General features: G+C 53.4%; 1 protein-coding gene across 1 annotated transcript in view; it reads right to left on the bottom strand.

Annotated features, from left to right (window-relative positions):
• The window catches only part of ZNF687 (zinc finger protein 687), a 31,193-nt gene extending 8,224 nt beyond the window's left edge, over nt 1-22,969 (bottom strand). The window contains exons 1-4 of the mRNA XM_082275145.1: nt 22,894-22,969; nt 7,539-9,787; nt 1,039-1,217; nt 776-952 (exon numbers count right to left, since the gene is read on the bottom strand). Coding sequence (XP_082131271.1) covers nt 776-952; nt 1,039-1,217; nt 7,539-9,767 — 2,585 coding nt within the window. The 5' untranslated portion in view covers nt 9,768-9,787; nt 22,894-22,969. The remainder of the gene's footprint in view (nt 1-775; nt 953-1,038; nt 1,218-7,538; nt 9,788-22,893) is intronic.
• Nucleotides 22,970-23,983: the final 1,014 nt, after the last annotated feature.

The raw sequence follows: 23,983 nt of genomic DNA, 5'->3' as shown, positions 1-23,983 counted from the left end.
GATCCATTCTACCGCTCTATACACCTCCAGATCCATTCTACCCCCTATATACCTCCGGATCCATTCTACCCCCTATATACCTCCGGATCCATTCTACCCTCCTCTATAACCCCAAATCTATACTACCCACTTATATACCTCCAGATCCATTCTACCCTAACATATACCCAAGTATGCACCCTCCTATTTACCCCCAGATCCATTCTACCTTAATATGTACCCCCAGATGCAAGCTACCCCCCTCCCGCCCAATATCCATCCTATCCTCCTATTTACCTCCAGATCCATTCTACTGCCCTATATACCCCCAGATCCAAAATACCCCCCCCCCCCCCCGATTGAATCTACTCTCCCATATTTCCCCAGATCCTACTTAAACGCATTATATACCCCCATATCCACTCTACCCCCTTTCAATCCCCAGATCCATTCTACCCTCTATATACCCCCAGATTCCATTCTCCCCTTCTATATACCCCCAAGATCCCTTCTCCCCTTCTTTATACCCCCAGATCCATTCTACTCTTCTGCATCCCCCCAGATTCAGTCTCCCCTTCTATATACCCCCCAGATCCTTTTATGACTCTATAGACTCTCTTCCTTACAAATCAGGTAGTACAGTCAGCTCCCTGGCTGAATGGCTGTGTATTTTTAGAGAAATTACCACAAAGGGGGGTGGAACGGGGTGTGAAAACTTTTCCTGTAAAACTGGAAAACTTGTGACCGATTCCCTTTATGGTCAATGTTACCCCCTCGCCCCCAAAACGTGACTTACTTGGCCTGCTGATTGCTGAATCCGGGGTGTTGGGTGTAAATGTGGGCGTGAGCACTGGGGGCAGATTTGAACGCCATAGGGCAGATGGGGCACTTATGGAAGACCTCGCAGTGCGCCGTCTGGATGTGGGACTTGATGGAATTGACGCCTCCGAATACCAGCGCGCAGCTCTGACACCTGGTGGGAAGGCAGAGGGAGAAGGTTAGTGATGCGGGGGTGAACCCCCCCCCATGGCGGTTCGTCATTCAGGACGTCGCCGGTACCTGTAACCGATCCTCCGGGAGAAGTGCAGGCAGGTCTCCTTCAGGTGGGTCTGGAAGTTCTCGATGCGGAAGTTGCCGCCGCACTCGGGGCAGACGTTTGGAGGCGTCTGCTTGTGCATGCGCTGGTGAGCCTCGAAACTGCACCGGTTAGGCATCATCATGGGGCAATGGGAGCACACCTGCCGGGAGGAACACGGCAATCAGTAATGCCCGACTACAACTACTGACTATATTCATTCTAAAACATTCCACAGCAACCAATCATTATGTGACGTAACCCCACAGCAGCCAATCAGAAGACACCACATAACCCCTTGCCTACTGGGCCAATTCTGACATTTATCTCCTAAAAATCTGTATTTTTATAGTTTTATTTTATTTGTTATTATTATTATTTTTTTATTGTAATACAATATAGCAACACAGCATGAGAGGTCCTCTTCACAGAGAAAACTGGGGTCTATAAGACCCCAAATCTCTCCTCTACCTTTAACCCCTTCAATACCGGGCAGACTGAAAATTTTTAACTTCTCGTAAAATCCATTTCTCTCATGTTCATTGACGGACACAGCTCCTGATCTTCCTAACCATTGGGTTATACTGCCCCCTACAGGAGTAGGACACTAGGCAGAAAAATAATCTGGCTACGCCTATGGGCAGTCCCAGGAGGTATACTCCCCCTCTCTGCTATAGGTACTCAGTTTTGTTACAAGCAGTGTCAGGAGAATTATAACTCCACAGAGGGGTGGGTGAAGTGTCAACCAATGAACATCAGAGAGATGATTTTACGGGAAGTCAAAAATCCCATTTTCTCTTTCATTCATTGAGGGACACAGCTCCTGATCTTCATAACCATTGGGACGTCCCAAAGCAGTGTTAAACATGGAGGGGTGGGAACAGCGAAAAGAAACTCCCAAGGCTAAACATTAGCCAACCAGGCAACCAAAACAACTGGAGCCCACCTCAAAAAAACAATACACCCTCAAAGAGGACCAGGTCATCTAAACAGCAGCTTGCAAAACCTGGCGGCCAAAGGAAGCATCCACAGATGCCAACACATCCACTTTATAGAACTTTGCGAAAGTGTGCACCGATGACCAGGTGGCCACCTTACTGACGCCTGATGACGGAAGGCCCAGGAGGCACCGAGCGCCCGAGTAGAGTGCGCCTTGACAGGGGAAGGAGGAACCTGACCCCTGATGGAATAGGCCTGGATCACCGTCTGTCTGATCCATCTGGAAATGGTTGCAGAGGAAGCGGACAACTCTTTCCAAGGTCCATCGATGAGCACAAAGAGAGTCTGACTTCCTAAAAGACTCCATACTTGCCAGGTACACCCTAATCACCTGGACCACATCCAAGGCATGCAAAGCAATTTCCTTCAGATGTTTTGGCCTGGGACACAGGGAAGGCAACACAACGTCTTCATTCGAATGAAAATCAGAGACAACCTTGAAGGGAGGGACGACAGACGAGGCGAAGAACCACCTTAACTCTGTAAACCACCAAGTAAGGTGGACAGAATAACGCCGCCAATTCCGACACCCTGCGCGCAGAGGTGAAAGACACCAAAAAGGCCACCTAAGCAGGGGAATCTCCCGAAGATTCTCAGAGGAGGCTTCTGGAGGACTGAGAGCACCAATTGAGGTCCCAAGGCGGCAACAGAGACCGCACTGAGGGGTCAAGTGCCCAACTCCCTGAAAAAAAAAATAAGCACCAAGGAGTAAGTGGCTAAGGGCCATTGAAAAAAGACCGCTAAGGCCGACACCTGACCCTTGATAGTACTTAAGGCCAGTTTCTCCTCAACCCCCTGTTGAAGGAAGGTCAAGATCCGAGCCACCGAATAAGGAGCGAGGATGAACCCCAAGAGACTCGCACCACACAATGTACATCTTACACGTACAATGGTAAAGCTTCCTAGAAGTAGATTTCCTAGCTTTTACTAGCATTGGAATCACTGACTCAGACAAACCTCTATCCATCAGCACCTGGCGTTCAACAGCCAAGCCATCAAGGCCAGCAACTGTAAAGCAGGATGGAAGATCGGTCCTTGGGACAGCAGATCCTCCCTGAGAGGAATTTTCCCAGGAACGTCGGCGACCAGCCGCACTGGAGCAGCGTACCAAGCCTGGCGAGACCAGTCCAGAGCCACTAAGATGACCGGAATCCCTTCTGCCTCAATCCTGGTAGAAGTCTTGGCAGAAGCTTGAGAGGAGGGAAGGCGTAAAGCAGACGATACTGACCCCATTGGGCCACCAGTGCATCTGTGGCGTCCGCCAGAGGATCCTGTGACCGAGGCACAAACCTCTGCACCTTTCTGTTGAGCTGGGACGCCAACAGATCCACCTTGGGGATGCCCCACCAGAGACACAACTGATGAAACACCTGCGGATGACGGAACCAATCCCCTTGGTCCAATGCCTGCCGACTAAGGTAATCTGCCTGCCTTTTTTCCACCATGGGAATGCGTATGGCAGAGAGGGCTGGAATGAACCGTTCTGCCCACCTTAGAATTCCGGCTACCTCCAGAGCTGCCAGGACACTTCTTGTGCCCCCCTGGTGATTGACATAAGCCATGGCCGTGGCATTGTTTGATTATTGAATGTGCACTGAAGGCGATCTGTCCAATAGTCCAGGCACAGTCTGTTCGCTCGGAATACCAAGATATGGATTGGTAGTCTGGACTCTTCCAGAGTCCAGGCCCCCTGAGCAGAATGTTTGCTGAGGACGCCTCCCCAGCCAGACAGGCTAGCATCCATGGTGACCACTGTCCAATACAAGGGGAGGAAGGATTTGGCCAGCTAAAGCACTGAAAAACGAAGCCACCATATCAGGGACTCTTTCATTCCCCGGCTCAGCTGGATCGGATTGTCCAGAAACTGCAGATTCTTGTCCCATTTGGCCAAAATCTCCCTTTGCAGGGACCTAGTATGGAACTGTGCAAATGGAACCGCCTCGAAGGTAGACACCATCAGGCTCAGCACCCGCATGCAAGTCCAGAGGGATTACCATCTGCTGGACAGAAGGAGATGAATTAAAGCCTGCAGTTTCTGGAGTTTGTCCAGAGGAAGGAGAACTCTGGCTAAGGCTGAGTCCAGAGTCAGACCCAGATATTCCAGCTTTGTGGACGGAACCAAAGCAGACTACTGAAAATTCAGAATCCAGCCAAACACCCTCAAGCTCATATGGAGATCTCCAGGTCTTTTACCAGACCACTCGCAGAAGAAAGTTGTCCAAGCAGCCCGGTACTGCGATCCCCATTGGCGTAACAACGCTAGCACCGGGGCCAACACTTTCGTGAAGACCCTAGGAGCAGAAGCGAGACCAGGAGGTAATGCCACAAACTGATAATACTCCTCTCCCACGGCAAAGCGGAGGAAGGGCTGGAGACCGACATCTATTGGAATGTGAAGGTAAGCGTGATTGACATCCTTGATGTCGATGGAAGCAACAAAAATCCCCCTGATGCAGGGAAGCCACCACCGTGCAAATGGACTCCATTCTGACCTTCTGCACCCGTACAAAGCAGTTCAGTGCCTTGAGGTTCAGAATTGGACGCACATTGCCTTCCTTCCTGGGAATTGTAAACAGGTAAAGTAAAAACCGCTGAAAACATTCCGAAGTCGGAAGCGGGACCATCACCCTTTAAACTAAGTAAAAGGTCTTGCACCGCCCCAAATAGAGCCTGTAAGCAAACCGGGGGAAAAAAAAAAAAACATGTGGGAAGTAAGAACCTTACCGGAGGGTAAGAACGAAAATTCGATCTTGTAGCCGGACCGAATGACCTCGTGGACCCACCTGACTTGTACCAGGAGAGTTCATCAGGTCCGGGAACCAGCGAAGATATCCCCCCACCCCATATACAGGCGAGGGTGCACCTTCATGTTGAAGGGGCCTTGTCCGCGGGTCTGGAGAAGCCCACTCTTGACTTGCCAGACCAAGTTTGCTTGGATCCTCCAGAGGAGGCCCCGAAGGGCTCCCCATCCCTTGTCAGTCGACCCTGAGGGACGAAAAAACTTCTTATGAGCCGAGGAGGGCCCACATCTACAACAAGGGTCCTTGCCCTTAGTAGCCTGTAGAAGAAAGGTACTCTTCACCCCTGTGAGACCTTCAATGAGGTCATCCAGGGTAGCTCCAAACAGGCGATCTCCTTGAAAGGGTAAATCAGTTTTAGAAGTCTGGTCCGCAGACCAGCATTTGAGCCAAAAGAAGGACCACTGCCGAAACAGAGAGCTGAGCCACTAGGGGAGCTGCATCCAAAGAGACATCACAGATAAACTGCAGCCCATGGACCAGCTGGTCCGCCAGCTCAGCAAAGGCAGGGGGGAGCGACTCCCCATCCAGGTCACGGCGCAAAAGCCTAGCCCAATCGGTCAGAGTCTGCACCACCAGGGCAATGGTGAATATCGGCTTCAGTGACGAACCAGCCATCGATGGATGGATGGGACCCAGGGGGCCCCGCAGCCTCAGAGAGGGAATCAGGTAGGGAGATGTGCTCCATGACTCACCAGGGGAACCCCCACAAAAGAGTGTAAAACACTGCTAAGGGACAACCCCCACTGCTCTGGCAGCACCACCCGGTTGCCAGCCACAGAGCACCAATCGATCCTCGGTAGGGAGGAGAGGACCCCACCAGACTCACCCCCCGCAGAAACCAGGAGAATTTGCACTGCACGAGCGGGATCAGGAAATTAAAGGATCCAGGAGTCAGCACCAGGAGGTGAGGAGGGGCTCCCCCCCCGCCTAAGTCACCACCCAGAGGGCTCCACTGTCATGGCCGCCGCTATTTTCAATGGCAAACCACCGAAAAATGGCTGCCCGACTACACAAACATGGCCGCCGTGCATTAGGCACACAGGCTACAAGAAAATTCCGGCACCACAAGGCTCCCAGGGATCCCTAGACCACAGAAAATGGCACAGGCAGGAGGGGGGCGGTGTGAACCTTAATTAAGAAACTCAATAATGAATTTCGGCAATTTGGAAAACAAGGGTGATTCGTTTTATTTATATGCACATGGAGATAAGTACAGAGTTCAGACAAGCAGTCTGTCTATGTCTTGTCTTCCAACAGGGGGCCCTTGCAGGAGCCCCCACCAGGTACAGCCCCCCCCACAGCCGATCGTCCAGTCGCCGGTGGCGAACCCCAACCCTATCGCCAGCACAGCACCCTGCCCCCACCCTAGCGGTGAACCAGGCCACCCCACAGCCCCAGCATTATTGAGGGGGGGTGAGATGGCCCACGAGACCAATGAGGGGGGTGCCTAACGGGAAGTGAGGGAACCCGGGGGTCCGACCACCCCATGGATGGGCCCACATCCACCCCAAAACCCTCCAAGGGGAGAGGGGGGGGACAGTTAATTACCATACCAGGAACCAGGTGGGCGCTGCTCCAGACAGAACCTCCTCTCCATCAAAATGGGGGTGCTGTCGGGAAGGAGGAGACCCGGTCATACGCGACCTTGCAAGGCGTTAACTCGCAGGCCAGCCCCTGCCCTGTGGGGCTATGTCACAGCCAACCAAGCACAGAGCTGAGGTCTGCGCACACTCGCTGCCCAGACTGGGTAGATCACTGGATCTAGAGTATCCAGCCCCTCGCCCAGTCCGAAAGTTGATTGTAGAACCCCCCCAAATGACCCCTTTCTGGAAAGTAGACAGTCAAAAGGTATTTGGTAAGAGGCCTGGCAAGATTTTTGAAGTTGTAGATTTATGTGCAGAATTTTGTGGGAAAAGGAAGAAAATTATAAAGTAAAAAATAAAATTGTAATAAAAATAAAAAAAACTTTTTTTTTGTACAGTTACCAGTCAGTGTCCCTGATTACCCCCCTCCCCCCCCCCCATCTGTTATATGATAATGCTGTACTGCACTAGTGACAGTATGTTATATATAATATATATATATATTTTTTTTATATATATATATATATATATCAATTTTTATCTATTTTTTTTTAACATACTGTCACCAGTGCAGTACAGCATTATCATATAACAGTTGGGGGGTAATTAGGGACACTGACTGGTAACGGTACAAAAACAAAAAACAAAAAAACGTAATAATTTTTTCTTTACAATTTTATCATTTTTTTTTTTTATTTTAAACCCACTGACCAGAGCAATATAATGTTACCATAGTAACATTGCACTACTCTGGGGAAGAGATCAGGATTTTTTAAATTTATTATGTTTTGATTAGCTGTGATTGGCCAGTGCTAATCAGGTGGTACAGATGGGCTGTGATTGGCCCCCGTCTGTACCATGTGATCACACTGACCAATCACAGCTAGCAACACAATGGATGGCATGAAAGGAAGCCTTCTATTGTTTACAACTGTCATGTGACCTACTGTCATACATCATGGCGATCACATGGTACCGGCAACAAGCCGATCCTCGGATCGGTCATGTCTCAGAAAGTCATTTGTCTATGGCCTGGTCGGCAAGTAGGTAAAGGCTGACATGATTGGTGGTTCGGTGCACCGTGCTGCCATGGCTACTTACCGTGCTGCCAATAGTGGTGGTGGCTGCGATCTGCTGGAAGTGCTGCGCCAACCCAGCCTTGTTCTTGCACTGCTCCTTGCACTCCAGGCACCGGAACGTGGAGTAGGTGGACTGTTCGGGAAGAAGGGCGGGATCTCCGGGCGGGCTAGCTGTGGCAGTGGCGGTGGCAGTGGCGGTTGCGGTGGCAGTGGCAGCATCCTGGGTGGGGCCGGGGGTAGAAGCCTTTCCAGGAGTTAGAACAGCTACAGAGACGAGAGGCGTGACGTCCGGCTGTCCAATCATCTGCTCTAAGGCGATCGGCCGCATGACCAGGTGGGAGCACTGCATGACCAGGCCATTGTCCTTATGCTTGCGGGCGTGCAGGAGCAAGCTGCACTTGTTGAAGAAGACTAGGCGTTTGGTGCAGTGGTTGCAGGTCACCTCAATCCTCATGCTCCGCCTGTCGTAGTGCCGGGCTAAGCTCTTCTCCAAGGCAAAGGAGTCCCCACATTCTAGACATCGGAAACCGAAGGCCGGAAGGCTGAGGCTGGAGTCGGCCGGCGGCGCGAGGTTGGGCTTGTACGTCGGAAGTAGGTTTTTGCTGTTGAGAATCTTGTTAAAGGACTCTACCAAGCTGGACTGAGTCCGGGAGATGACGGTGCCAGTCACAGGTGGTGTGGGTTTCTGGGATTGCACCATGACTACTGTAGCGTTGCGTTGCGGGCTGGTCGTAGTGGTTATGGTGGCAGTGCTGGACACCTGGTTGGTCAAGTTTATGTTGGTGAGGGGGATGCTGGTTGGGATAGGCTGCTGTACCAGGTGGAAAATGTTCTTGGCCACAACCTTGCTGGCCTTGGGAGGCATGACCACAGCCTTCTGTTGGGCAACACTGGCCGCCATCAGCATGACACTGCTAGCGTTCTGAATAGTGGACACAGGAAGGATGGGGCCCTGGAATTTAACCCCGTTGCCTAGAGGAAGCTTGACCACCGGTGATGCCTCCGTTTTAGGTGGACTTGAAGAGATAGGTAGATCACTCTTCTGAGGAGACGGCACTTTATCGCCTTGTTTGGCCTCCGCGGGAGCTTCCTGGCTTGATTCAGAAGCTGGAAGTTGCGAGGATTCCTCCGATGCCGGAGCAGAAGCCACTGTGTCTGAATCCGAGGACACCGTGGTGACCGTTCTCGTAATGCTCCCTGATTGGGTCTTAATGGTCTTGATACGGACTTTGAGTGGTCTTGATGAGTTAGAAGATGGTGAGCTGATGTCATCTTCCTCCTCCATGTCGCTGCCCAAACTTTTCGGACTCCAGCATGGCTCTGGCTTCACGCCCGGCGCGTTAGCCTCGGGACTTGTTTTGGGTTCCTTTGAGACCTTGGAGAACTCCACCTCTGGTGCGGCACTGGCTGAAGTCTTGAGGGCTGCATCTTCTGGGCCTTCCGGCGAACTCATTTTTGTGATGAGCTTGTTAGCACCCTCTGGTTCTTGCTCTGTGTTTGTCCAAGAAGAAACTGGGGGTTCCTCTGTAGGGTAGTGAACGTTGACGTGCTGCAAGTGTTCTAATGGACTCTCTCTTGGAACTGTTGGACTCTGTGTACGCTCTTCAACAGGCTCCTCCTTAATAGCCTGCGTAGTTAGACTCAGGCCTATAGGCCCGGTGCCCGATGCTATCTTGCTGATGCTAAAGGCCTGCGGAATGACTCTCGCCAGACTATGTCCACCCTCCGTTGGGGAATCGCTAGGAGGGGGACAAAGAACCGGATCTTGGGTCTCAAATAATGGCCTCTCTTTTGGCTTACTGTCACGTGGTCTGTCAATCAAGTCCGACACGTTGCTATCGATGGGACTCTCCACCGGTGTAAAGTCAGTGAACAAATCAATGGGTTTGGCCTTTGCCCTGGGTCCCCAGCTCTCTCCACCATTAGAAGCAGCTGGCCCAGATGACCGGGAGACCTCCGGACTGTTGAATCCATTCTGGAGGAGTCGAGGCCCAAGACCCTGAACGTCTTTTGCATGCATGTCGAGGAGGTCCACCTGCTCGGGGCACACAGTGTTCTTGACGATGACACTGACCGTGGTGATGTCTGTGTGAGGAAGTCCGTGGTCGGAGCTGACGGCTTCCCCTGGTGCCGGCTTAGCCGGACTTTCGCTGTCCTCAGGTCCAGAGTGAATGGCTTCGCTGGCGTCCATGTCTGGGATATCGAACGCGGCCAGCAGGTCGTCGAAGTCCGGGGTCTTCATGTCGCCCATGGTGGACCACACAGAGGGGCCTACAAGAGAACACACGGGGGGTGAATGTTACACAGAGCAGACTTCGAATATCAAGATACATCTCTAGGGATCAGAAGGACCCTCCTACAAGTGTACTGAACACTGAGTGGAGGGTGTCTGATACTAGAGGATACACAGCCTGGAGGGCCCTCACCCAAACCTAAAAAAGGCCCTTCCCATAACCCAACTGCTTGTGATCAACTGATCTGCTTGTGTGTCCAGCCCAACCCATTCACCTACCCTGCCAATTACATGCCTTCACCGCTACAAGTTACTATACGCCCAGTAGAGGACTTCTCACCAACATCTACTACAAGATGGGCACCAGAGGATACACAGGCTGGAGGGCCCTCAGCCTAACCTATGGAGGCCCTTCCCATAACCCAACTTTGACCTGCTTGTATACCCATACCCCCTCAATCGTGCCAAATTACCAGCCCTCACTGCTACAGGTTACGGAACATAGAGTATAGGACTTCTCTCCACCATCTCCTACAAGATAGGCACCAGAAGGACCCTCCTACAAGGTACTGAACACGAAGTAGAGGGTGAGGGACACCAGAAGATACTAAAGTCTGGAGGGCTTTCGCCCCAACCTAGGGGGGCCCTTCCCATACCCTAAGTATGACCTTCTTGTATGACCAGGCCAACCCATCCCCCTAACTCTGGCATTTAACTCCCTTCACCGCTACAAATGACTGAAAACCGAGTAGAGGACTTCTCTCCACCATCTCCTACAAGAGGGACACCAGAGAATACACAGGCAGGAGAGCCCTTATCCCAAGCTATGGGGGCCCTTCCCATAACCCAACTCTGTGTGACCATCCCCCCAACCCATTCATCAACCCAACATGGAATGGCAGAAACATTACAGGAGACTGCCGCCATTTCATGTCCACCGCACACCAGCCAATCATCAAGAGCGACAAAACCAGTTTTGCGTCAACACATTTTACAGTCTGCGTTGTGTTAGGGCCACCTGCCAATGTCCTGAGAACCGTACGTCACAAAATCTGTAAAGGAACTGGGGTTCAACTCAAAAGAAATGCCACCGCAAAGCATGGAACGTGCGCATCAACGGAAGATAGAAATGAGCCCCAATGGGAAATGTGCCTTCCGTGACTTCATTGTGAATGGAACCCCCAATACAATAAGGAGACGCAAATCTGCTGGGTCCCTGACGGGTCTGATTATTAGGACATTTTCATGTGTCATACAGGCAGAGGGGCCCCCATACAGACAGAGGGCCCCCCATACAGACAGATGGGTCCTCATACAGGCAGAGGGGCCCCCATACAGACAGAGGGGCTCTCATACAGACATAGGACAGAAGGGCTCCCATACAGAGGGGTCCTCATACAGGCAGAGGGGCCCCCATACAGACAGAGGGGCTCTCATACAGACATAGGACAGAAGGGCTCCCATACAGAGGGGTCCTCATACAGGCAGAGGGGCCCCCATACAGACAGAGGGGTCCTCATACAGACAGAGGGGCCCCCATACAGACAGAGGGGTCCTCATACAGACAGAGGGGCTCTCATACAGACAGAGGGGTCCTCATACAGACAGAGGGGCTCTCATACAGACATAGGACAGAAGGGCCCTCATACAGACAGAGGGGCTCCCATACAGACTTAGGACAGAAGGGCCCTCATACAGGAAGGGGCCCCCATACAGAGAGAGGGGCTCTCATACAGACAGAGGGGCCCTCATACAGACAGAGGGGCCCTCATACAGACAGAGGGGCCCTCATACAGACAGAGGGGCCCTCATACAGACAGAGGGGCCCTCATACAGACAGATGGGTCCTCATACAGACAGAAGGGCCCTCATACAGACAGATGGGTCCTCATACAGGCAGAGGGGCCCTCATACAGGCAGAGGGGCTCTCATACAGGCAGAGGGGTCCTCATACAGGCAGAGGGGCCCTCATACAGACAGAGGGGCCCTCATACAGACAGAGGGGCCGGCATACAGACAGACGGGCCCTCATACAGACAGATGGGTCCTCATACAGACAGAGGGGCCCCCATACAGACAGAGGGGCTCTCATACAGACAGACGGGTCCTCATACAGACAGACGGGTCCTCATACAGACAGACGGGTCCTCATACAGGCAGAGGGGCCCCCATACAGGCAGAGGGGCTCTCATACAGACAGACGGGTCCTCATACAGACAGAGGGGCTCTCATACAGACAGACGGGTCCTCATACAGGCAGAGGGGCCCCCATACAGGCAGAGGGGCTCTCATACAGACAGAGGGGCTCTCATACACGCAGAGGGGTCCTCATACAGACAGAGGGGCCCCCATACAGGCAGAGGGGCTCTCATACAGGCAGAGGGGTCCTCATACAGACAGAGGGGTCCTCATACAGACAGAGGGCCCCCCATACAGGCAGAGGGGCTCCCATACAGACAGATGGGTCCTCATACAGGCAGAGGGCCCCTCATACAGGCAGAGGGGCCCCCATACAGGCAGAGGGGCCCCCATACAAGCAGAGGGGCCCCCATACAGGCAGAGGGGCTCTCATACAGACAGACGGGTACTCATACAGGCAGAGGGGCTCTCATACAGGCAGAGGGGCCCCCATACAGACAGAGGGGCTCTCATACAGGCAGAGGGGGTGCCATACAAGCAGTGGGGATCTCATACAGGTAGAGGGGCCCCCATACAGGCAGAGCAGCTCCCGGACAGATAGAGGGGCCCCTATACTGACAGTGGGAACCCCACATGAACAGACTGAGGGGGGCCTAACACAGACAGACAGAGGGGCCCTCATATGAACAGAGGGGTCCCCATATAGAAGGGCCCTCATATAGAGGGCCCCCCAGATCGGTCACTTACCAGTATGGTGACCTATGAAGTGCAGACCTCTCTGGTTCCCAGGACACCTGCCCAGCCCCCCCCTCTCAGGGAGAGGGACAGGAAGTGGTCGGGGGAGGGGTGTGGGAACCAGTCAGGCCAGAGTCTGGATGAAGAGACCCCCCCCCCCCCCTCAGCTCAGGGCTCCATGGTGAGAGCTGTTGGTGCTCTGTGCAGAGGGGTCCCCGGAACTACAAACAGAATGTACCATAAAATCCCCGCACTGCTGGCGGCTCCTCCTCAGGTCCGGCACTGCAAGACGCTGCCTACTGGGTGCTCAGAGCACTGAATACTGGGTGCTGCCCATAAGCTGTTAGGTGGGGGTGTGTGGGGGGGGGGGGTTGCTGTGCGCTGAATGTTAGGTGGGGGTTGCTGGGTGCACTCTATGGTGGTGCTGCCTGCTGGGTCCACTCTGTGCTTGGTGTGGGGTGAGCGGGGTGCTGACCGTTAGGGAGGGGGGGGGGGTGCTGAATATTAGGTGGAGGGTGTGCTGGGTGCAGGGTGTGCAGGCTGTGCTGGGTGCAGGGTGTGCAGGCGGTGCTGGGTGTGCTGGGTAGAGGGTGTGCAGGCTGTGCTGGGTGCAGGGTGTGCAGGCTGTGCTGGGCGCAGGGTGTGCTGGGTAGAGGGTGTGCAGGCTGTGCTGGGTGCAGGGTGCAGGGTGTGCAGGCTGTGCTGGGCGCAGGGTGTGCTGGGTGCAGACTGTGCTGGGTGGAGGGTGTGCTGGGTGGAGGGTGTGCAGGGTGTGCAGGGTGCTGGGTGCAGGGTGTGCAGGCTGTGCTGGGTGCAGGGTGCAGGGTGTGCAGGCTGTGCTGGGCGCAGGGTGTGCTGGGTGCAGACTGTGCTGGGTGGAGGGTGTGCTGGGTGCAGGGTGTGCTGGGTGCAGGGTGTGCTGGGTAGAGGGTGTGCAGGCTGTGCTGGGTGCAGACTGTGCTGGGTGGAGGGTGTGCTGGGTAGAGGGTGTGCTGGGTAGAGGGTGTGCAGGGTGTGCTGGGTGCAGGGTGTGCAGGCTGTGCTGGGTGCAGGGTGTGCAGGCTGTGCTGGGCGCAGGGTGTGCTGGGTGCAGACTGTGCTGGGTAGAGGGTGTGCAGGCTGTGCTGGGTGCAGACTGTGCTGGGTGGAGGGTGTGCTGGGTAGAGGGTGTGCTGGGTGGAGGGTGTGCAGGGTGTGCTGGGTGCAGGGTGTGCAGGCTGTGCTGGGTGCAGGGTGCAGGGTGTGCAGGCTGTGCTGGGCGCAGGGTGTGCTGGGTGCAGACTGTGCTGGGTGGAGGGTGTGCTGGGTGCAGGGTGTGCTGGGTGCAGGGTGTGCAGGCTGTGCTGGGTGCAGACTGTGCTGGGTGGAGGGTGTGCTGGGTGCAGACTGTGCTGGGTGGAGGGTGTGCTGGGTAGAGGGTGTGCTGGCTGCAGGCTGTGCTGTGCAGGGCCGGGTGTGAGTCCTCGGTGTGGCCGTTGCAGGCTGAGCAGTGAGGAGCAGAGCGTTGGTCAGGTGACTGTGACATCACAGGGTCAGGGCGGCCCCGACAGCAAAACATTGGGCTGCCGCAAAGCATTCTGGGAGAGCCGAGCCGAAGGAGGAGTTAACCCCGCGTGTGCTGGAGCCTGACCAATCCCTCAATCTACACAGAGCTCTACAGGAGGAATAGGACGGTCATACCGATCCCTACTGAGACCGAACCAACCGATCCCTACTGACCCCGAACCAACCGATCCCTACTGACACCCAACCAACCGATCCCTACTAACAACGAACCAAACAATCCCTACTGACACCGAACCAACCGATCCTCACTACTGACACCCAACCAACCGATCCCTACTGACACCGAACCAACCGATCCTCACTACTGACACCCAACCAACCGATCCCTACTGACACCGAACCAACCCATCCCTACTGACACCGAACCAACCAATCCTCACTACTGACACCCAACCAACCGATCCCTACTGACACCGAACCAACCAATCCCTACTGACACCGAACCAACCAATCCTCACTACTGACACCAAACCAACCGATCCCTACTAACACCCAACCAACCGAACCTCACTACTGACACCCAACCAACCGATCCCTACTGACACCAAACCAACCGATCCCCACTGACACCCAACCAACCGACCCTCACTACGGACACCAAACCAACCGATCCCTACTGACACCCAACCAACCGATCCCTACTGACACCCAACCAACCAATCCCTACTGACACCCAACCAACCAATCCCTACTGACACCCAACCAACCGATCCCTACTGACACCCAACCAACCGATCCTCACTACTGACACCGAACAAACTGATCACTACTGACACCGATCCTCCCTACTGACACCGACCTGACATACCGATCCTCCCTACTGACACCGACCTGACATACCGATCCTCCCTACTGACACCGATCCTCACTACTGACACCGATCCTCACTACTGACACCGATCCTCCCTACTGACACCATCCTGACATACCGATCCTCCCTACTGACACCATCCTGACATACCGATCCTCCCTACTGACACCGACCTGACATACCGATCCTCCCTACTGACACCGATCCTCACTACTGACACCATCCTGACATACCGATCCTCCCTACTGACACCATCCTGACATACCGATCCTCCCTACTGACACCGACCTGACATACCGATCCTCACTACTGACACCGACCTGACATACCGATCCTCACTACTGACACCGATCCTCACTACTGACACCATCCTGACATACCGATCCTCCCTACTGACACCGATCCTCCCTACTGACACCATCCTGACATACCGATCCTCACTACTGACACCGACCTGACATACCGATCCTCCCTACTGACACTGATCCTCCCTACTGACACCATCCTGACATACCGATCCTCACTACTGACACCGACCTGACATACCGATCCTCCCTACTGACACTGATCCTCCCTACTGACACCATCCTGACATACCGATCCTCACTACTGACACCAACCTGACATACCAATCCTCACTACTGACACCGATCCTCACTACTGACACCATCCTGACATACCGATCCTCCCTACTGACACCGATCCTCACTACTGACACCGATCCTCACTACTGACACCATCCTGACATACCGATTGTAAGGGAACCGCGACCCACACTGTTTGTGGTCTTCCGTCAGAATACGGCTTCCACCAGTCTGAACAGAGATATCAGATATTACAGCTATAACTTTTATAGATCTGGAACATTTATTGAACAAACTCACACTGAATATATACCCCACATGAGGACCCCCCCCCTCCTGATCAGATTACCCCACCAGGTCAGGTGCCTGATTACATTATCACATTCAGATTAAATTGTGTACAGAAATAGAATTAACCTGAGCTAATTATCTAGCCAGAAACAATAGGTGAATGGGAATCCACATCTAGACAATGTTATAATTAACATGCTAATTAACTCAGCACTGCAACAAGGCTAAAACAACATACATTACACATTATCCTAAGTATAAACACAGAACACCTCATTATACAGACAATAGGAAGAGACCACCAGTGACAGACTGTCCGTCTCCTACATTGAAGTACATGGAACAGAGGACAATGTGATTGGCTCTTTCGATGTTCAGAATCAAAACAGGCCAGGAATAGTCCTCACATTTTTCTTGAGAGATGTTGTTGATAAATATTATTGTCCCATTTGAAGTAATCCAAACCATTTTCTCAGTGTCCATGAAGTATCTGTCCATCATTACCTTGGTCACCCCGTATCCCTCATAGACATAGGGGGACTTACACATAAAGAGGGGCCTAGGGACCTGAGAGAGGGATTTCTCAACCTCTCTAAGGTAAGCTGGGTTCAACGGGCCCCCCAACCAAAGTGACCCCAGTCACATCGCTCCCCTGAGACCCCAAACGGGTTGACTTCGAAGTTAGTCCGTAGTTCCCGTCCCCCCAATGTCTGTACCCCAAACAAATTGTCCAGAACACAGCGTTACTCACCCAGCCAACCTCTGCCTCTCTCGTAGAACATACCCCCCGCTGATTGGGAGAAGCGTGGACTGGCCCTTCTCCCTGGGGTCCTTTTAGCCGCTGGAGAGAAGACGGGGTGGCTGGGGTCACTCCATCATGCTGTTGGGGGGGATCTGGGCCGACTTCCCAGCATCCCTGGGGTATCCAGGTGGAGATCATAGTCTCATCCACTTTTTCTCAATGAAAATCCCCCAGTGATTGTACCGCAAGGTGGACATCCTCCTGTCCCAATGCCGGACCTTTTTCGGAGGCTTCGTTAGTAGAAATCAAAGTCCCATCCACTACCACAGGAAATCCATCCTTTGTTAGTTGAGGGCAGAGGCTAGCAGCACTCTGCTCTGTTGCCAGCTCTTCTGCTGGGATGGTGTCATCATTCTGGGATACCGTCTGCTGCTGGGAAGAGGAGTCGGCTGCTCCATCTTCCTTACCCTCATCTGGCTGTTGGGACAACCTTTCTCCAGTACCGTCTCCCAGGTGTACAGATCCTGGCTGGGGAGGGAAGACAGTTTCCTCTGCTCTGACTGACTGTTGAGGAGGGAGGACGACAACCTCCTCTCCCTTCTTCCCCTGGATCCTGATCTGCTGCTGGGAAGAGGAGTCAGCTGCTCCATCTTCCTAACCCTCATCTGGCTGTTGGGACAACCTTTCTCCAGTACCGTCTCCCAGGTGTACAGATCCTGGCTGGGGAGGGAAGACAGTTTCCTCTGCTCTGACTGACTGTTGGGGAGGGAGGAAAGAACCTCCTCTCCCTTCTCCCCCTGTATCCTGATCTGCTGCTGGGAAGAGGAGTCAGCTGCTCCATCTTCCTAACCCTCATCTGGCTGTTGGGACAACCTTTCTCCAGTACCATCTCCCAGGTGTACAGATCCTGGCTGGGGAGGGAAGACAGTTTCCTCTGCTCTGACTGACTGTTGAGGAGGGAGGATGACAACCTCCTCTCCCTTCTTCCCCTGGATCCTGATCTGCTGCTGGGAAGAGGAGTCAGCTGCTCCATCTTCCTTACCCTCATCTGGCTGTTGGGACAACCTTTCTCCGGTACCGTCTCCCAGGTGTACAAATCCTGGCTGGGAAGGGAAGACAGTTTCCTCCGCTCTGACTGACTGTTGAGGAGGGAGGACGACAACCTCCTCTCCCTTCTTCCCCTGGATCCTGATCTGCTGCTGGGAAGAGGAGTCAGCTGCTCCATCTTCCTTACCCTCATCTGGCTGTTGGGACAACCTTTCTCCGGTACCATCTCCCAGGTGTACAGATCCTGGCTGGGGAGGGAAGACAGTTTCCTCTGCTCTGACTGACTGTTGGGGAGGGAGGATGAGAACCTCCTCTCCCTTCTTCCCCTGTATCCTGATCTGCTGCTGGGAAGAGGAGTCAGCTGCTCCATCTTCCTAACCCTCATCTGGCTGTTGGGACAACCTTTCTCCAGTACCATCTCCCAGGTGTACAGATCCTGGCTGGGGAGGGAAGACAGTTTCCTCTGCTCTGACTGACTGTTGAGGAGGGAGGATGACAACCTCCTCTCCCTTCTTCCCCTGGATCCTGATCTGCTGCTGGGAAGAGGAGTCAGCTGCTACATCTTCCTTACCGTCATCTGGCTGTTGGGACAACCTTTCTCCGGTACCGTCTCCCAGGTGTACAAATCCTGGCTGGGAAGGGAAGACAGTTTCCTCCGCTCTGACTGACTGTTGAGGAGGGAGGACGACAACCTCCTCTCCCTTCTTCCCCTGGATCCTGATCTGCTGCTGGGAAGAGGAGTCAGCTGCTCCATCTTCCTTACCCTCATCTGGCTGTTGGGACAACCTTTCTCCGGTACCGTCTCCCAGGTGTACAGATCCTGGCTGGGGAGGGAAGACAGTTTCCTCTGCTCTGACTGACTGTTGGGGAGGGAGGATGAGAACCTCCTCTCCCTTCTCCCCCTGTATCCTGATCTGCTGCTGGGAAGAGGAGTCAGCTGCTCCATCTTCCTAACCCTCATCTGGCTGTTGGGACAACCTTTCTCCAGTACCATCTCCCAGGTGTACAGATCCTGGCTGGGGAGGGAAGACAGTTTCCTCTGCTCTGACTGACTGTTGAGGAGGGAGGACGACAACCTCCTCTCCCTTCTTCCCCTGGATCCTGATCTGCTGCTGGGAAGAGGAGTCGGCTGCTCCATCTTCCTTACCCTCATCTGGCTGTTGGGACAACCTTTCTCCGGTACCGTCTCCCAGGTGTACAGATCCTGGCTGGGAAGGGAAGACAGTTTCCTCTGCTCTGACTGACTGTTGGGGAGGGAGGAAAGAACCTCCTCTCCCTTCTTCCCCTGGATCCTGATCTGCTGCTGGGAAGAGGAGTCGGCTGCTCCATCTTCCTTACCCTCATCTGGCTGTTGGGACAACCTTTCTCCGGTACCATCTCCCAGGTGTACAGATCCTGGCTGGGGAGGGAAGACAGTTTCCTCTGCTCTGACTGACTGTTGGGGAGGGAGGATGAGAACCTCCTCTCCCTTCTCCCCCTGTATCCTGATCTGCTGCTGGGAAGAGGAGTCAGCTGCTCCATCTTCCTAACCCTCATCTGGCTGTTGGGACAACCTTTCTCCAGTACCATCTCCCAGGTGTACAGATCCTGGCTGGGGAGGGAAGACAGTTTCCTCTGCTCTGACTGACTGTTGAGGAGGGAGGACGACAACCTCCTCTCCCTTCTTCCCCTGGATCCTGATCTGCTGCTGGGAAGAGGAGTCAGCTGCTCCATCTTCCTTACCCTCATCTGGCTGTTGGGACAACCTTTCTCCGGTACCGTCTCCCAGGTGCACAGATCCTGGCTGGGAAGGGAAGACAGTTTCCTCCGCTCTGACTGACTGTTGAGGAGGGAGGACGACAACCTCCTCTCCCTTCTTCCCCTGGATCCTGATCTGCTGCTGGGAAGAGGAGTCAGCTGCTCCATCTTCCTTACCCTCATCTGGCTGTTGGGACAACCTTTCTCCGGTACCGTCTCCCAGGTGTACAGATCCTGGCTGGGGAGGGAAGACAGTTTCCTCTGCTCTGACTGACTGTTGGGGAGGGAGGATGAGAACCTCCTCTCCCTTCTCCCCCTGCATCCTGATCTGCTGCTGGGAAGAGGAGTCAGCTGCTCCATCTTCCTAACCCTCATCTGGCTGTTGGGACAACCTTTCTCCAGTACCATCTCCCAGGTGTACAGATCCTGGCTGGGGAGGGAAGACAGTTTCCTCTGCTCTGACTGACTGTTGAGGAGGGAGGACGACAACCTCCTCTCCCTTCTTCCCCTGGATCCTGATCTGCTGCTGGGAAGAGGAGTCGGCTGCTCCATCTTCCTTACCCTCATCTGGCTGTTGGGACAACCTTTCTCCGGTACCGTCTCCCAGGTGTACAGATCCTGGCTGGGGAGGGAAGACAGTTTCCTCTGCTCTGACTGACTGTTGAGGAGGGAGGACGACAACCTCCTCTCCCTTCTTCCCCTGGATCCTGATCTGCTGCTGGGAAGAGGAGTCGGCTGCTCCATCTTCCTTACCCTCATCTGGCTGTTGGGACAACCTTTCTCTAGTGGTGTAGGAGAAAGGCCGGCTGCCTCTTCTCTCAGCAAGGCTGAAGCTGCTGTTGCTGTTGGGCAACACTCAGTGATGTTTGGCCCTGATGCCAACTCTTCTGCTGGAGGCTCACCAGGTTGTTCTTCCTCAGCAGAAGAGTCTTTTAAATTCCCAGTCTCTGGAATTGCTGTAAGTCCAGGGCACGGCTGGTGGCCCTTGGGCCCAGTGCCAACACGTTGGCAGGTGACTTATCATATCATCTATAACATCTTCTGTTAAATCCATACTGAGATCCATGGCTGGGGAATGAGGACGGCTTCCTCTTCTCCCGAGCCCTTAAACTGCAGCTGGAAGGATGAGCCGGCTGCTCCATCTCCCGCACCTTTATCCAGCTGCTGGACAGACGCATTCCTCCATCCAAGATCGTCCCAGGTTCATCAAGGCCAGTCAACACTTGCTGCATCCACCATAGGAGCTCCGCTTCCATAGCTGCGGGTGCAGGGGAGCACACGGTCGACTCTTCAGCCAGGACTTCCGGACTGTCAACTGGTACTTCTGGACATTCCCAGACAAGGGGAGCCCAGCCCTAGGATCTCTTCTCTGTAATCCAAAATTTCCTCCAACCGCCACTCCAAATCACTCCCAAAGTTGGGGGTCTTCAAATGGGACAGAAATATTTATCAACCATATATCTCAAGAAGTATATGAGGACTATTCCTGGCCTGTTTGATTCTGAACATTGAAAGAGCCAATCACATTGTCCTCTGTTCCATGGCCTTCAATGTAGGAGACGGACAGTCTGTCACTGGTGGTCTCTTCCTATTGTCTGTATAATGAGGTGTTCTGTGTTTATACTGAGGATAATGTGTAATGTACTTTGTTTTAGTCTTGTTACAGTGCTGAGTTAATTAGCATGTTAATTATAACATTGTCTAGATGTGGATTCCATGTTCTTCAATGTAGGAGATGGAGAGTCTGTCACTGGTGGTCTCTTCCCATTACAGACAGTCTGTCACTGGTGGTCTCTTCCTATTGTCTGTATAATGGGGTGTTCTGTGTTTATACTTAGGATAATGTGTAATGTATTTTGTTTTAGCCTTGTTGCAGTGCTGAGTTAATTAGCATGTTGATTATAACATTGTCTAGATGTGGATTCCCATTCACCTATTGTTTATGTCCAGATGTCTAGATAATTAGCTCAGGTTATTTATGTTTCTGTACACAATTTCATCTACATATGATAATGTAATCAGGCACCTAACCTGGTGGGGTAATCTGATCAGGAGGGGGGAGGTCCTCATGTGGGGTATATATTGTGTGTGAGTTTGTTCAATAAATGTTCCAGATCTATAAAAGTTATTCTCAGATAGTTTTGTATGGTGGGGGGGGGGGGGGGGGCGCGGCTATAATATCTGATATCTATGTTCAGACTGGAGGAAGCCCACACACAGTGTGGGTCGCGGTTCCCTTACAATCGGTATGTCAGGTTGGTGTCAGTAGTGGGGGGGGGGGGACACACAGCGGGGAATCTCCCCAGAGGGGGACACAGACGAGGATGTCGGTTGGCCCTCCTCAGGGTGGGTTTCCTGATGGTGACACCAGTGGACAATGTCTGTGTAATGAGTGTAGAAATGGCCCCGGGGTGTCACCTGTGTCAGGGGCCCCGCTGAGGAGATTCAACCATATTTCAGGGTTCTTATTTTCGGTGATTTTGCAGCTTCATAAATGGCCCTCTAGAGGACTCTTCATGAATGAGACCCATACAAAACCAGAGGAGACCCAGCATTGACCCCGCCCCCAAAGATCCTCCACCATTCACATACCAGGAGGAGCCTCTGGTCTAATCATAATGCAATCTCTCCCCACCCATGAGTACCATCAACCCCTCCCCCAGCTCTTATTCTCTCCCTGACCCCTCCCCCAGCTCTTATTCTCTCCCTGACCCCTCCCCCAAATCTCATTCACCCCCTGACCCTTCCCCAACTCTCATCCACTCCCTGACCCCTCCCCCTACTCTCATCCACCCCCTGACCCCTCCCCCAACTCTCATCCACTCCCTGACTCCTCCACTGACTTTTTCCACCTCTTGACCCCTCCCCCAACTCTCATCCTCTCCTTGACCCCTCCCCTGGCTCCCATCCATTCCCTGACCCCTCCCGTAGCTCTCATTCACTCCGTGACCCCTGCCCTGGATCTTTCATCTTCTGACCCCTCCCCCAACTCCTATTCACCCCCTGACCCCTCCCCCCAGGTCCATTCCCTCCCTGACTCCTCCCCCGGCTCTCATTCCCTCCCTGCCCCCCTCTTCTAATATAACTCACTTTTAAATCACCACCCTAAAAAATGTTTCCACTCCCTGACCCCTCCCCTGAAGAACAACCAATGACTCCGCCTCTGAGGACCCCCTCCCATTTTGTATCACCCATTGACACACCACGCCCCTTTTATTCCCTCCCCTCCCATTGACCCCTCCTCTGCAGAGCCATTTTCCACACATGACTTCCTCCTGACCCCTCAGGCTGCTCTCCGGTCCCCAGGATATCAGGTCACACTCTGGCTCCGCCTCTGAGCAATGATAGGCCCCTCCCCCGAGGATCCTCTCCTCTCATTCCTCCCCACATTGGTTCCCTTTCCCCCATTGATTGACCCCGCCCCCTGAACAACCGCACGGCTCCTCCCCGTGAACAAGAAGGCCTGTTAGGCCCCGCCCCTCGGTGGGTTACCTGTGTGGGTTCGGGTGTCCCGGGTATCGGAGCTCCGGCCTGGAATCTCTCTTCCTGCTTCCCCGGAGCCGCTCGCCCCGCCCTCCGGTGTCTCGTCCCGCCCAGGGATTCCTATTAGCTGGACGGCCTAGGCCCGCCCCCCTTCCTCCTTCTTCCTTAAGACCATTGGCCATCTCCCTGTCAGTCACATCATAACTCCGCCTCCTCCGCGGTAATAGTCCGCAGTCAGCAAAGCATCGGCCACGCCTATCCTGCGGCCGCTGATTGGTCGCACGGCTACATTGACACGCCCACTAGCCAGAATGGCTGTCAGCCATCGCTTGACCCCGCCCTTTTCTGAAACACGTGACACCTAAATGTATCCGCCCTCTGAAGAAACTTTATTAACAATTTCAACACGGACACTTCCGGCTGCCATCAGAATCTCCGCGCCCCGGACCCGGGGGGAGGGGGTTCGCCATGTCAGGCTGAGCCGAGTCCGGGGACCGTCATGTCTGACCTATCAAACCCCCCCCCCCCCCGGGATCAGTGTGCGGGACTTCACTAGCTACATGCTGCTTTCAGGATGCCATGGGCGGAGCGTCATGTGACCCCTCCCTGATGTCACATGATTGCCTTGGCAGACACGCCCCCTCACTTCCACACCGGTGACAACGTGTATATTCTAATGTGAGATGTACAATGTCCAAATACACCAATACTGACCTGATCAATAGAATATACTGATCAATACCATACCCTGATCAATATAATATCCTGATCAATATATTACCCTGATCAATATAATATCCTGATCACTACCCTGATCAATATAATAACCTGATCAATACCATACCCTGATCAATATATTATCCCGATGAATACAATACCCTGATCAATATATTATCCTGATCAATATAATATTTATATAGTAGTGATATAGCGTGTATACTAGTGATCGACTAATATCGTTTTTCTATTGACGATATTTTTGGATATTTTGGATATATTTGTCTCAGGTAATCTTGTGGGGGGATCTGGGGATCCTAAACCCCTCCTCCGCACTGAAAAGCATTCAAAACCCCAAGTTTGTCTGTTTTGAATGCGGTCA

Source organism: Pelophylax lessonae, assembly GCF_965119305.1.
Source record: "Pelophylax lessonae genome assembly, chromosome: 13".
In the NCBI taxonomy this organism is placed as follows: Eukaryota; Metazoa; Chordata; class Amphibia; order Anura; family Ranidae; genus Pelophylax; species Pelophylax lessonae.
Note: the sequence above shows the minus strand (reverse complement) of the source record. Positions and strands in the feature narration are given on the sequence as shown.